The following is a 13,577-nucleotide window of genomic DNA, read 5'->3' on the forward strand; positions in this document are numbered from 1 at the left end:
GGCCAAGAAAACTACTGGGGAGTAGTTCAGACATTTCTGTACTGACAAGGCATATTATTCCCCGTACAGTGTTAATATACTTAGGAAAGTTGCAGTATAGTGATAGCCTTGTGCAAGAATTGACAGTGAGAATTGTTACATAGTACCCAATGTGTGTATTGAGCTTGAGGAAGTTTTCAAGATGTTAGGAATTTTTAATTTTTTAACAAAATAGAAGTTTGTAATTTCTGAACATAGCCTAAAAACTTAAGTTAGCCAATAAAGATTTATGGAGTGTTTACTATTATACTCCTACATTACTTCCTATAGAAATGGCATGGAACCTGCAGTACAGTTAATCATAAATTGATAATTGATTGTTTTTATTCCATTAGCATTGAACTACAAGAAGGGGAGGGGGGAAAAAATCTATGAAGCCCTGGCTAACTTAGGGCTTTCTTTAGATAGCAAGAGAATGCATCCATTTATTTCCATTGTGCTATTTGTAGGTAAATAAAAAGCGTGAGACTTATTTCAATCATTGATAATTCAGCACATAAATTATATGTTTTCTTTTAGGTAAAAATATCCTAAACAATTAGCAAGACTGTTTTCATTTATTAGGCATTTATTTTACTACTGTTGTCATCTACTTAAAGTAAGATGCATTTAAGTCTGGTAATTTTAAATTCATTACAGCTCTGGTTTATTGTGCCCCCTCCAGATGGTTATATCAGTGTTCAGTGTCCATTTATCCTTGTTTTGTTTTAATTTCCTAAAATTCTAGAATTTTAGACCTAAAAAGGAATTAGAAATAATTTAGTCCAAACCTCTTATTTTACAGATAAGGAAACTAGAACTAAGAGAGGTTAAATATTCCCAATTTTAGAAAACTGTTGTTCTTATTAATCTATAGAATTAGTAAAAGATTCAAAAATTGATAGTATTGATACATATTAAGACATACTTTCACAGTATATTCAGCTGCACTAATTTAGTTACCACTATTTAATCTGTTAGTGTAATTCTGGAAAAGGAGTATGCCATTTGAATTAAATTATTTACAATTTTCTGTACTAAGTTGTAGAAAATGTTAAATTCCAGCTTTCTTTCATGCTCTATATTTTTTTCTCTAATTTTTAATGCTGGCTAGATTTGGGCAGAGGAAGTGACAAAAGTAAGTAAATTATTAAACTACAGAATTATGAAACAAGAATTTGTCATTCATTCAGTAAATATCGGGCAATAACCATGGGGCTAGTCACAGTCTTTGTTACTATATCTTATTAAAATCTGACTGATTATGGAAAGCTCAGGTCCATTTGGCTAGTAGTAACTCCACAGAGCAGTAGAACAAAGCTACAGAAATGTGGTTTGCACGCACTCTTGATACCTTTTATATTAAGTGGTAATCTTTACAATGCCTTGTCAGAAGACTTGGTTTATTCATATGACAACTATGTAAAATATAGCTAGCTAACAGCATGTTCTTTATCTTCAGAGAATTGAATGTATCATATGTCACACAAATGAATTTTCTAGGTCACTGAAGCTTGTTCTCTCCAGCACCAAAGCTAATTTTTCTCACTTTAGTTGAAAATATTTGTAAAAAAAGTATTTTACTGCATTAATACAGGATAGCATACATTCAATTTTACTTACAGTTAGGATCTTTATTATGAATATCCATTATTATACTGTATAACAATTGGCTCTGTTGTTTGTTTTTAAAGTATGTTGTCTTCTCCCTCAGTGTTAGACTGTCACTTTTAGAAGCTGTCCATATGCCTGCTACTAGCAGTCCCTCTGCCTGTGTTGCCATTTCTAATCTTTCTGAGCTGGGAAATAAAATAACTAAGCAAGAATTTAATAAATAAAATTACGACTTCAGTGCTGGTTTGTTTCAAATCCTACTTGAGGTCTTCAGAAGCACTTTTCATTTCCTTTTTATGTTCGGGCCTACCAAAATCTGACCTCCAGACGAGGACTGTGAGGTGTTTATGGCCCCTGGGTATTAATAGTTTTACAAACTTTAACTTTTCATTTTCTGACTTTGTAGGATTGCTGACTATTTCATGTGTAGGTTTTAGAGCTACTGAGTCTATGACTTGGAATACCAATGTGAAATTCTTGACTTATGCTCTCATGCCCCTTTGTGGAATCCATTCATCAACTTAATTATGGTTCCACCCTGGCCTCTGATTTCTTCCTGAACCTCTAGCATGAAAAGGTGGCAGAGTAACCTAGAAGAGAATATAGGTTAAACAAGAAAACCAGGGTCTCTTCTACTTTGGTTAGCATGCAGGTACATCTCAAAATTTCTGATTTGATTCTGCAGTCTCTTCAAGTTTGGGAAATATTTGATATGATAGGAAGAAACTCATGAAACAAGTATTTACATTATTTATGTATGAGAAAAACTTAAGAAAATATATCAAAATGGATTTGAGGAGTTTTCTTCTATAATTCTTCTGTTATTCTTATAGTTAAAAAATGTTTAATTTTAAAACTTCCTATTCCTGGAATATTTTAAGATTTAAGCCCATAGAAAAAATAACACCGATTTAAGTTTGTCATAGCAAATGCATGATCTAAATTTCTAGCTTATAGTTAGATAAGCTTATAGTTAGATAAGCCCAGTCCTGATATCACAAAGCAACAAATTCTTGACCTTTTTCCAAGTTACATCCTAAAAGAACTCTTCTTGCTTTCCTAATCCAAGTTATGCTGTCATACATACTGTAGGTCATTTAGCCCAGTAACAGTAATTCTAAGCATCTTAATTGTAAAATTAAGTCCGGGAATGAGATCTTCTGGAGGACAGATTAAAACCCTTTAAATTTATTGCCTTTCTTTAAACTCTTTTTACCTATCTAATAATGGGTCATTTTCTTCCTAAGTAAATTGATTATACTGAACCTAATTTCAGTTAACCTTAGCCTCTCAGATTAATTATTATGTGTCAGAAGTAGAAATGTTTTGGGACTTTTAACTGTTTGCAACCACCCAAAACATATACTGAAACTTGTTCAAACATGAGATTTATTTCCTTCCTGTCATTTGCCTTTTCTAAATATAAAATCTAGATTTTACAGAATGACTTCTAGGCTTTGCTACATGGTGCCTTTCTTCACAAATAATTTTGCTCAGACATTGAAGACAGATCTCTTATCCTTAATAAGGTCATTTTTTTTTTATTCAGTGTTTTAGCTTTAAATCATTATTTCCACGTCAGACTCAAGTTTCCAGGTCACTATTAATTTGCTGCCTAGCTTACTTGCTTATACCTTGTACAAAAATACTGCCATTTAAGTACGCTTTTCTGCCATTTCTACTAAAGGTTTTTAAATCAAGTTGTACTTGTACAATCAAAGTTCTACATGGAAATAGCCTCGTTTACTTCTGAAGTTCATTTATTTTTGATTTGCTATGGTTACTTCTATTAACCACAACCTTTTTGTATTCAACCAAGCAGAACAGTAAATAGTGCTGATGTAACATTGAAGTGATTGGTTTTCCTTAACATTTTCCTTAAGAAGAACATTGATTCTTTTCTTCTCCTGGGATTTTTTTCCATTCCATACTAGCTTCCAGATGAAGCTTACTTCAATCCTGTTATAAAAGCACCGTGTATTCTGGTTTCAGTGAAGTAAATTTAATTTTAACTCAACTTATTGAGTAATTCAAGCTTATTTCCATAAATCCAATCCAGTAATCAATTCTCAGTCCTATCTGCCAGGTCTGTTGCCAGTGAGATGAGAATATAACAACTGATTATCTGTTTTGCTGCTACTTCCTTGTTAACTAGTTCACTAGGTTAACTATCGTCAGGGCAAAGAAGAGGGAGGTGGGGTGTGAAAGGAAAAAGTTCAGACCTTGTTTTTATACTACAGTCTCGGAACTATTGTAATTATTTGGCTGGGGGAAAACAGTTTCTTCTGGAGAGGTAGTAGAAATTATCATTATAATAACATTATTACCAATGATGATTCCCAATGAGAGAGAAAGTTATTTTGAGTGAGCTATCAGATTTATTTTCTCCTCCTCACTTACTACTAACCAACTCTTTAAAGGTTTGAGAAGATGGGTTTTTTTTGCCAGTATTTACTATTTTTAGATCATGTTGATTTTTCAGTGAACTGTTTTGCCCCAGCATTAAACCTGTATCTGACGATTGAAGCTAGTAGTGGTGTGCTATTATACACACTGCTTTCCAGCTCCAAGGTCTTCAGTTTGGTAACTTGAAATCAGCTATGGTAGAAGTATTTATACCATGAAAATCAACACATTAATGCCTTTTTTTTTTTCCTGGAGAGCTGATTTACCAGCATACCACTGATTAAATGTCATCCATACTTGCAGAAAAACCCTAGCATGTGTTACAGATAATATTTCTGCTTAAAGCATATTTTATGCAAAGTTTGGAAAGAAAAACTGAAAAGAAAAACATAAGGAAAAAGAGTACTTTGAAGGTACCTAAGAACCATATACCTGAAAACAAGTATGTGATTGGTAACTAAACACAAAAGGTTAAAATGCTATGGTTTCATTCTGAAGTGTTTTATTTGAGATTAAAGGCTATCTTTAACTTCAAAGTAAAGTATGATAATAATTAAGAATTTTTTTGAAATATTATTTTATACATATAAATTGGTAATTTTAAGACATGTAAAATGTTAAAGTTTAACAAAATTGATACTTGGAAATATATTGACTGTCCCATAAAAGTTTTTCTAGGTTTTTATGTGTGTCATTAAGCTTTGGCACTGATAAATTCTTTTGACTCAAGTACTGGAGGAATCGGTTCTATCTAGGTTGAGTACTATAAGAAAACTAAGATCTAGAAACCAGGGACCAGTTTAGATATAAAGCAGAATCAGAGAATTGCTAGATTAGCATTTGCAGTTTGTTTGGGAGATTTTTTTTTTTAATGGTCTAAATGAATATACATAAAATGGACTAAGTTGTCTTAATGAGATTCTAAAACTGTGTTCCAATTTAAGTCTGAACAGGAATTGAGAATAACTCAAAGTGAATTTGATCGTCAGGCAGAAATTACCAGACTTCTACTAGAGGGAATCAGCAGTACACACGTGAGTGTTCGTTCCTTCATTGGAAATTCATTTGGAACAAAAGACTTTGATAGTCCTAAGGCAATTTGGAGATGAAAAAATGAACTTCCTTTTCAGTCATTTATCAGGGAGACTTAAATTGTGGCACTTTCTAAAATATATGAAGAAATATTTAAAATTTTTGTTTATACCTCATCACCTAGTTATCCCACCATCATCGTAGTTGTTGGTTTTTGTTGGCTAAACGGTTTATTACACCATTAAACCAAAGTCAATTTTATTAAGTTTTGTAGTAAAATGTTAGATACTAGTGATTCTCCCTGAGTGTAGTATTGTATTCTGTCTCCCCTTACTTAGCATTTGCCACTTTAAGTAGATTATAAAGCTAAGAAGTGACTATAACTTTCCTTTACAGGCCCATCATCTCCGCTGTCTGAATGACTTTGTAGAAGCCCAGATGACTTACTATGCACAGTGTTACCAGTACATGTTAGACCTCCAGAAACAACTGGGAAGGTGGTAATTTCCTTTCAGACATGAAATTCTGATAAGAGAAGAAATTCAGATTTTTGCATATGAACTAATAATAGAGGTGAAGACTAAAAGAATTAAAGGCTTTTATTAGCTTGCTTAAAATCAGATTTTTTTTTTTTTTTTTTAAGGAAAGTAATTATCAGACTTCTGAGGTTACAACATTTTGAGCTCTCTGGCACAGAAGAATATTAACAGGATGAGAATTTAAATGAATACCTTTTTAGTGCTGTATAAAGAAAGCTTTACAAGTGTTTGAAGTTCAATTTTCTATTGAATACCTTTGCAGTTAGTTGAAGAAGATATAGTTACATTGACACTTAGTTGCCCTTAGAGATAAACTAATTTATACTTATTCACTACTCACTGTTCACTGTTTTTAAAAAATGGTTTTAGAATATTCTGTAAGACTTCAAACCCATTAGTGTTATTATTTTGATTGTGGTCATATACTTTAATGCAAAATGATAGAAAAATCATAGAGCTCAATCATTCATTCAAATAATTTATTGAACATCTGCCAAGTGTTCATTCAATATTTAAAATTCAAATATTATTTAACTGTTCTATACTCTAAGATTATATCAACAAATAGAACAGTCAGAATTGCTTACCCTTATGAGCTTATGTTGTAAAGTGACATTGGAAATAAAATGGTGTATAGGACAAACCTGGTCTCTGCTCTCACACTTTAGTCCAAGTAGAAATACAGAATACAGGTGGACAGGACATGTGGTGAGTGGTAAGGTAGAAGTGCAGGTTACTGTCAGGGACATCTAACTGTGACTCACGTGGGTCTAGCAAAGGTTCACAGATCATTTTAGTAGGAATAATCTGGATGTAGAACGGGGCAGGGATGAATATTCCACGCATAGGAAGAACATGTATAAAAAAGGGCCAAAGGAAAGAGTGTGGCAAGTTCAGGGAACTGACAGTAGTTCATTCTGATTGAAGCCTAATGTTCAATTTTAGAATGGGATGGTAGATGAGGCTGGAAGGTAGATTAAGCAGGATCATGTTGTGAATGCCCTTTAAGTAAAGGTAAGGAGTTTGCAATTTATATAGTAAGAAACTATTAAAGCAGGGGGATGATGTGTAACATTTTATGTAAGACTATCAAGAGAAGTTATTTCAAGGAAGAAGGCAAAAAAAACAACTCACCACTTTGGTGTTGCTTTCTCATATTAATCATTCAAAAGTCGACCTACAACAAAATTAAGCATATTCACAAAACCAATTTTAGATCTTAAAAATGAGTTCTAACCTAATACCATTAGTTATTCTAGTAGGATTTACATAAGGATTTATTTACGCTTCTTGAAGCTTTGTTAGTGGTGGTAATATCTGAAAGCAGAACACCACTTTATCCCCACATCATTACAACTATTTTAAGCCCACGAAGCCTTAGTACTTCCCTTTTCAGTTTGCCTTAATACTCTGGGAGTGTAGCAAAGGGATTGCTGCTGTTACTGTTCATACTTGTATTCTGCTTATAGCCACACAGATGCTTGGAACTCAGCCATTCAAACAAAATCTAGTTATTCCTGCACTTCAGGATAAGCTCAAACATTACAGAGTGAATCCGGTGCTGTTATTCTAGGGAAGAACGTCCAGGTTGTCCCTCTGCCCTTCAGAGAATTCTGTTACTGGTAACGACCAATGATAGCGAGTAGGGGAGTTTTAGGCCTTTCATTTGTTGCAGGTTATGTTTTTTAAGACCATATATAGAAACTTTCAAATGCAGAACCTGAAAATCACCCAGATGCTCACTAGCCCATGGAGGAGCGGTTTCTGAGGGTAGCACCAGGCGGTAAATATGTCAATGGCGGGAAATAGCAGTGTTGGTGGTGGTAGTAACCGAACAACAGCGTCACTTAGGGCTTCAGTGTCCCAGCTACTGTTCTAGACACCTCGTCTGCGATAATGTTACAATCCTCACTCCAGTGAGGTAGACACTATTATTATCCATATTTTACAGATGAGAAAGTAGCACTAATCGCAAGATGAGTAAATATATTTTACTTTTAAATAATTGGGAGGTTTTAACATATCAAGTTACAGTGGCAAGAAGTCTGTAGTTTTTTAAATGTGTCAGTAAAAGTTCTTAGAGGGTGAAAAATGTCCTTTCAGGTTTTTTGTTTGTTTGGTTCGTTGGTTGATTGTTTTGTTTTGTTTTGTTTTTCTTTTTACAATTCCCCAAAATTGACATAGGCAGCTCTTAGTGACTAAATATACTACTAAATTTGAAAGTTAAATTCCATGGTTAGAGATTTTTAAAAATCACATATGTTGAAAGAAAAGTCTTTTTTTTTTTTTTTTTAATCTTCAGAGATGTATAATTATTGCTGCTGAGGACTGAGTTCACTGAGGAAAGGATGCTAGGAAATGTGTTCTTAATTTTGGAGTGAAACCTGAATTAGAAAGTCATTCTTTTTATCCTGAGAACCCTTTTAATCCATCAGAGAAACATTTGCTTTTAATTTTTAAAAATGTGTTATTCTAGGTACAAAGGACACAGTGTAAACAAAACTGATCAAATCCTGGCTTTTATGGAACCTCCTATATTCTGTTTGGAGGTAAAAGGGAGTAGAAAATCAGTGTGTATGTGAATTACATAGTATATTAGAAGGTGATAAACACTATGGAGAAAAATACAGCAGGGAAGTACCTTCATTAGGGGTGGAAGTTTGTAGTGGTCAGAGAAGACAGAGACTTAAAAGATGTGAGCACGCAAAGCATGCAGGCATCTGAGAGAAGGTATTTCAGGAGAGGGTACAGGAAGTACAAAAACCCTGAAGCAGTAACATAGCTGTTATGTTCAAGCATCAGCAGGAGGTCTTGGTTGGAGATGAATCAAGGAGACTGAGCTGGAACACATAGGGCTTTGGAAGCCACTCTTTGGACTTCGGCCTGTAGTCAGAGATGACAAACCAGATTTTGAGCTGAAGAGGGACATGATTTGATTTTAGCCATTAACCAGATCATTCTTGCTGTTCTATTGAGGATAGATGTTAGAGGGTTAGATGGTAGATGGGTACAGGCTGACAAACCTGTTTGGAACCTATTGGAATAATTTAGTCACCTAGGAGATGACGGTGGCTTGAGTCAGGGTGATTGTGGTAGATGTGGAAGTGTTTAAACCCTGCGTGTATTTTAAAGGTAGAGCCAGCAGGATTTGTTGACAGCCTTCCCGTATATGAGACAGAAGAGTCAACAATTACTACTAGTGTTTGGCCTGAACAACTCGAAGAATGGCCTTGTGGTTAATTAAAATCAGGAATGCCCCAAGAGGAAGAGGTTGGGGTAGGAGGGCATGTCGGGTGTATCAGAAACCCAGATTTAGACATGTTAATTTGAAATGTGTATGAAACATCTAAGTGGAGCTATGCAATTTTATGATCTGCAAGTCTGGAATTTGGGGGCTGAGTTAGAGATGTAAATTAGAGTCATCAGCATGTCAAGGATATTTAAATATATGAGAGTGGATGAAATCACCAAGGGAGTAAGTATGGGTAGAGAAAAGAAGAGGAGTAAGGACTGAGCCTTGACATACTTCAACATAGAGAGAGCTGAGGATCCATCTAAGAGGATGGTAAGTAATGAGAAGTGAGGTAAGATGTAAACTAAGTGCGCGGCCTGGAAGTCACATGAAGATGATAGAGAAAAGTGGAGAGGAGTGATCCACTGTGATCACTAGATAGATCAAGTGAAATAGGACTAACAGTGGATCACTGGATTTAGAATACTGAAGTCATTGCTGACCTGGACAGGAGTAGATTTGGTGGAACAGTAGGGGCAAAAGCTTGTTTGTATTGTAAGAGAATGGAAGGAAAGGAACTGTGAAGGTATGAAGGTAAGTGTAGGTAAGTCTTTCAAGGAGTTCTCATATAAGGAGGAGCAGAGAAACGGAGCAGTGGCCAGAGGAGAAAGTGTGCTCCAGCAGATGTTTGTTTTTTAGGATAGGAGAAATAGCGTGTTTGTAAGCTGATGAGAATGATACAGTAAATGGAGAAAATACAATGTGGGAAAGAAAGGGAAGAATTGCTAGGGTTGATGTGCTTGAGAGAAGAAAGATGATGGGATTTAGTGCACAGGTGGAGAAATCAGCCTTAGGAGCATAGACAGCTCATCTGTAGTGAGAGTAGAAATGACCAAAAGCATGGAAGTTGCCTAATTGTCCTTTTTTCTCTGTTAAAAAGAAAGAAATTCATCAACTGAGTATAAAAGTTAGGGGAATTTAATGGACTAAAGAAATGTAATTTCCAGGCAGCATTAAAGACCCATGTGAGGTTCCTTCTCATAAATTGAATGTACAACCAGACAACATGGTTTTGTATTTTTCTCCTGTCACAGTAGGTACATAGATATTAAGTAGGTAAACAGGGACATTTTTACCAAATGAGTACAGTGACGTAAGGGGCATAGGCAGTGAAGACGTGGGGTGTGGGGTGATTATTAACCATGGACGTGAAGGGTGTGTGGGTAGGATGGTAGGTGATAGGTCTGTGGTGGGACCATAGATCCCAGATAAGCTTGTTAAAAGTTAGAATACCCGGGATACAAATGGTGAGAGAATGAGGTGCTGGAAATTATGATTATTAGAAGGATTATAGTGTTTAGAATTGATAAAGTGTGCATGAGGCGGGAATGGGTAGCTGAACTAGGGTCAGGTACAGAATCACTAGAAGAGTTCGTGGATCTGAGAGGCCAAAGTGTTGGAAGAATTACCTATATGGTATTAAAACCTCAAGAATTAAGATATAGTGTCAGTGAGCCAGGAGCTAAAATCTTCTAGAAATGAAGAGAAAGGAATGAGGCATCTGTACATAATTGCTGTAAGAGATGGTGGGTAGTATCTAGTCAAATAACATGAAATTCAAAGATTGGGGATGATTGGTTACGGCGGGGGAGTGTAGAAATGGTCATGAGGAACATAAAACTCCTGTCCACTTCTGGGCTCAACGATTATGGGAGATAAACCCCAAGCCTAGATAGGGAAGGTTTAGGGAAGAGGTTAAGGATGATGGGAATTTTGCTGCTGGCTAACTGGTTTCCAGGTGGCACAATGGTCATGAAGAGAAGGAAATTGTATTTTATGGAGGGATGACTTTCACCTACCCTACCAAATGAGGCCTTTTATATTTTCACTTAATGGCTTTATTAAAATTTAAATATGAATTTTCATAGGAAACTTTCATCCTTAGAAATGGTTGGATTAGAATGATGATAGGCCAGCTATTTTTATACTGTTTTCCATTTAGTATTGGAGAAACAGTAGCCTTACAATAAATTAAATATTCTAATTATCTGTAAATTATTTATACGCACATCAATCACAGTGATTTCATTAATTTCTAATAAAAATTTTCCCCTAAAAAATAGAAGACAAAATGAACTTAAGAAATTTCCCCTTTTCTCTCATTGAGTCTACATTATGATAATTATCAGTCATATTATTTTAATATCCATCTCCTCACTTGCCTATATGTCCATAAAGGAATGATATCATTTTATCTTTATGTCTTCAGCTTGTGGTGGTGATGCTAGACAGGTAGATACTCAATAAATATTTGTCATTTCAACAAATAGGAAATGTGATTGGATCGATTTTATAAAAAAGGTAATTCAGTTATTCAAATGTTTCTCAAAGAATTAAGTATTAGCTACTACCACAAGAGTAGTTTTCATTGATATTTGTATTTAACAATTCATAATGAGGAAAACACCAATAAAATATGTAAATAGAAGCTTTTTGGAAGTATTTTAAGGATAAACTCACTTTTTTGGGGGAGGAAATAGCCATTCTATTTTTTAGAAACTTTTCTAAGTTTATAACTGTAAAAACAGCTTTGAAACAAACTTTCAAGGATTTATAATTTGAAAACCATCTGAATTTTCCCTAGTATAATTGGCCCAATAGGGATAAGCTAGACAGCAGGCTTTGTCACTAAAATATTAACATCTGTAAATCTTTCTTCCTTTGGTAGAAAACACTGCCACCAGGTGGTAATATTCAGGAACTTGCGTTACTTGGAAATATTAATATTAATCAGCCATTTTCTTTTCAACAGTTTTCCATCCAATTATCATTGTAACAACAATCAGACTTCTGTGGCACCTATACCATCTGCTTCATCAAATGTGGCTGGTTCTCCTGCCTTGACTTCAACAAGTGGCCTAGTAATGACCTCTCCTTCCAACCTTATTGACCTTAAGGAGTGCAGTGGCAGCAGGAAGGCCAGGGTTTTGTATGATTATGATGCTGCAAACAGTAGTGAATTATCACTTTTGGCAGATGAGGTGAGTAAAAAAGAAAATTACATCGTAGATTGACATATCTTGTAATATAACAAAATTCAAAGTTCATTATTTATTTGTAAATAGTTTATCATGAATGCTTTCATAGATTTCAGATGGTAATACTAACATTTTATAGAATTTTAACTACTATTTAACAAAATAGAACATTACAGAAATATCTAAAGCTTTTAACTGCTAAATAACTGCAAGATTTCTAAAACTGCCTCTAAAAATATCCTTTACCTTTCAACAAAATGTGTAATGTTGAAGTCCTTTGATAGTGAATAGCTTAAACAAATTAAATACAAACCTTGTTAGTTTCCCTGTGTGTGTTTATTTTTAACATAGTAACTGGAAATATTTTATTTTATAGGTGATCACTGTGTTCAGTGTCGTTGGAATGGATTCAGACTGGCTAATGGGGGAAAGGGGAAATCAGAAGGGCAGAGTGCCAATTACCTACTTAGAACTGCTCAATTAGATAGGTGGACTATGGAAAGTGTCCATCATGACACCGTATTTATATACAATTAACTCTAAATAAAGCAGGGTTAGTATCTTCCATGTTCACGTCTTAAGAGACTGAAAGAAAATACCAGCCATCAGAAACCAGCCATTCTGCCAATAAAATTGCATGGTAAAGATTTCATTACAGAATTTATGTTAGAGCTTTCATGCTAAGAATGTTTTCTTACAAAATTCTTTCTACTGAGGTTTAACTAATAAGCACTACTTTTGAGCCCCAACTTAAAGCAGAAAAACTGTTTTCTACTGAATTTTTCATTAATGGCAAGCTTTTTCTTTTATGTAAAATAAATTTATTGTGAAATGACGTCAGTGACTCATTTATTAGGTTCAATTAATAGCCAAAGAATAAAATTAAAATTTGTTTTTAAATGTCGATTTAAAATGAGATCTAAGCTATAAATCCCTTTTGTGAAAAATATAATGTTTTTGAATGTTTCCATAAGCAGATGCAATTATACCATGTATACCTTGTTTTCCAACAGAAATTGAATTACTTCAATACTGTATTTCGATGCGTTATGGTGGGGGGGGTTGTTTGTTTTATTAACACTACTGATTGGTTTCTTTTAAATTTAAGAACTAGTCTTTGAAAAGCATTACTGTATTTCTTTGGTATATTTGCAGTTAAGGTTCTAAAACATCTGGAACAAGCTCAGTTCACTAAACAATATTTTTAAGATTGTTCAATTGGCACAATTTAATGTATAATCAGAATTGGATTCATTGAGAGCGTACTGCAGTACAGTAGAGAGAATTTGTTGTAATGTACCAATCTTTATAAAAATATGGATTAGTGCATATACATTCATCATAGAGTAAATTGTATACAAACAATACACTTTTGGTTACTCGGAACTTACTAGTAAAGTTTTGAAAATTTATTAATGAACTTAGGTTATCTTGATCAGGATCTCTAGTTATGAAACACACACTAATAAATGGTTAGTGACACACTTGGCATGAGAAAGCTGCTATTTGGACCATTGGTATGAATCAGCACATTGTTTCCATGTTAGGACTTCTGTCTTTTGTATCCATTCATTCATCTAGCATTTTTGAGAGCCAGACACTATGCTGATCAACTGGGATACTACCCTTCACAAGACACACACAGTCCTCCTTGCACCCCTTAAAGGCCAGTGGAGGTTACAAAAAAATAAAGAAGCG

At 34.4% G+C, this 13,577-nt stretch overlaps 1 protein-coding gene across 6 annotated transcripts in view; it reads left to right on the top strand.

The window, feature by feature from the left end:
- SH3GLB1 (SH3 domain containing GRB2 like, endophilin B1) overlaps positions 1 to 12,714 on the top strand; it is a 34,412-nt gene extending 21,698 nt beyond the window's left edge. For 2 of the 6 annotated variants that reach the window (XM_033113838.1, XM_033113840.1), the window contains exons 7-11: positions 1,133 to 1,156; positions 4,983 to 5,072; positions 5,467 to 5,570; positions 11,654 to 11,882; positions 12,256 to 12,714. In XM_033113838.1, coding sequence (XP_032969729.1) covers positions 1,133 to 1,156; positions 4,983 to 5,072; positions 5,467 to 5,570; positions 11,654 to 11,882; positions 12,256 to 12,363 — 555 coding nt within the window. In that variant the 3' untranslated portion in view covers positions 12,364 to 12,714. The remainder of the gene's footprint in view (positions 1 to 1,132; positions 1,157 to 4,982; positions 5,073 to 5,466; positions 5,571 to 11,653; positions 11,883 to 12,255) is intronic. The other 4 variants (XM_033113839.1, XM_033113841.1, XM_033113842.1 and 1 more) reach the window with 3 other exon arrangements.
- The last annotated feature ends 863 nt before the right edge of the window (positions 12,715 to 13,577 follow it).

This window comes from Rhinolophus ferrumequinum, chromosome 9 (assembly GCF_004115265.2).
Source record: "Rhinolophus ferrumequinum isolate MPI-CBG mRhiFer1 chromosome 9, mRhiFer1_v1.p, whole genome shotgun sequence".
NCBI classification, from domain to species: Eukaryota; Metazoa; Chordata; class Mammalia; order Chiroptera; family Rhinolophidae; genus Rhinolophus; species Rhinolophus ferrumequinum.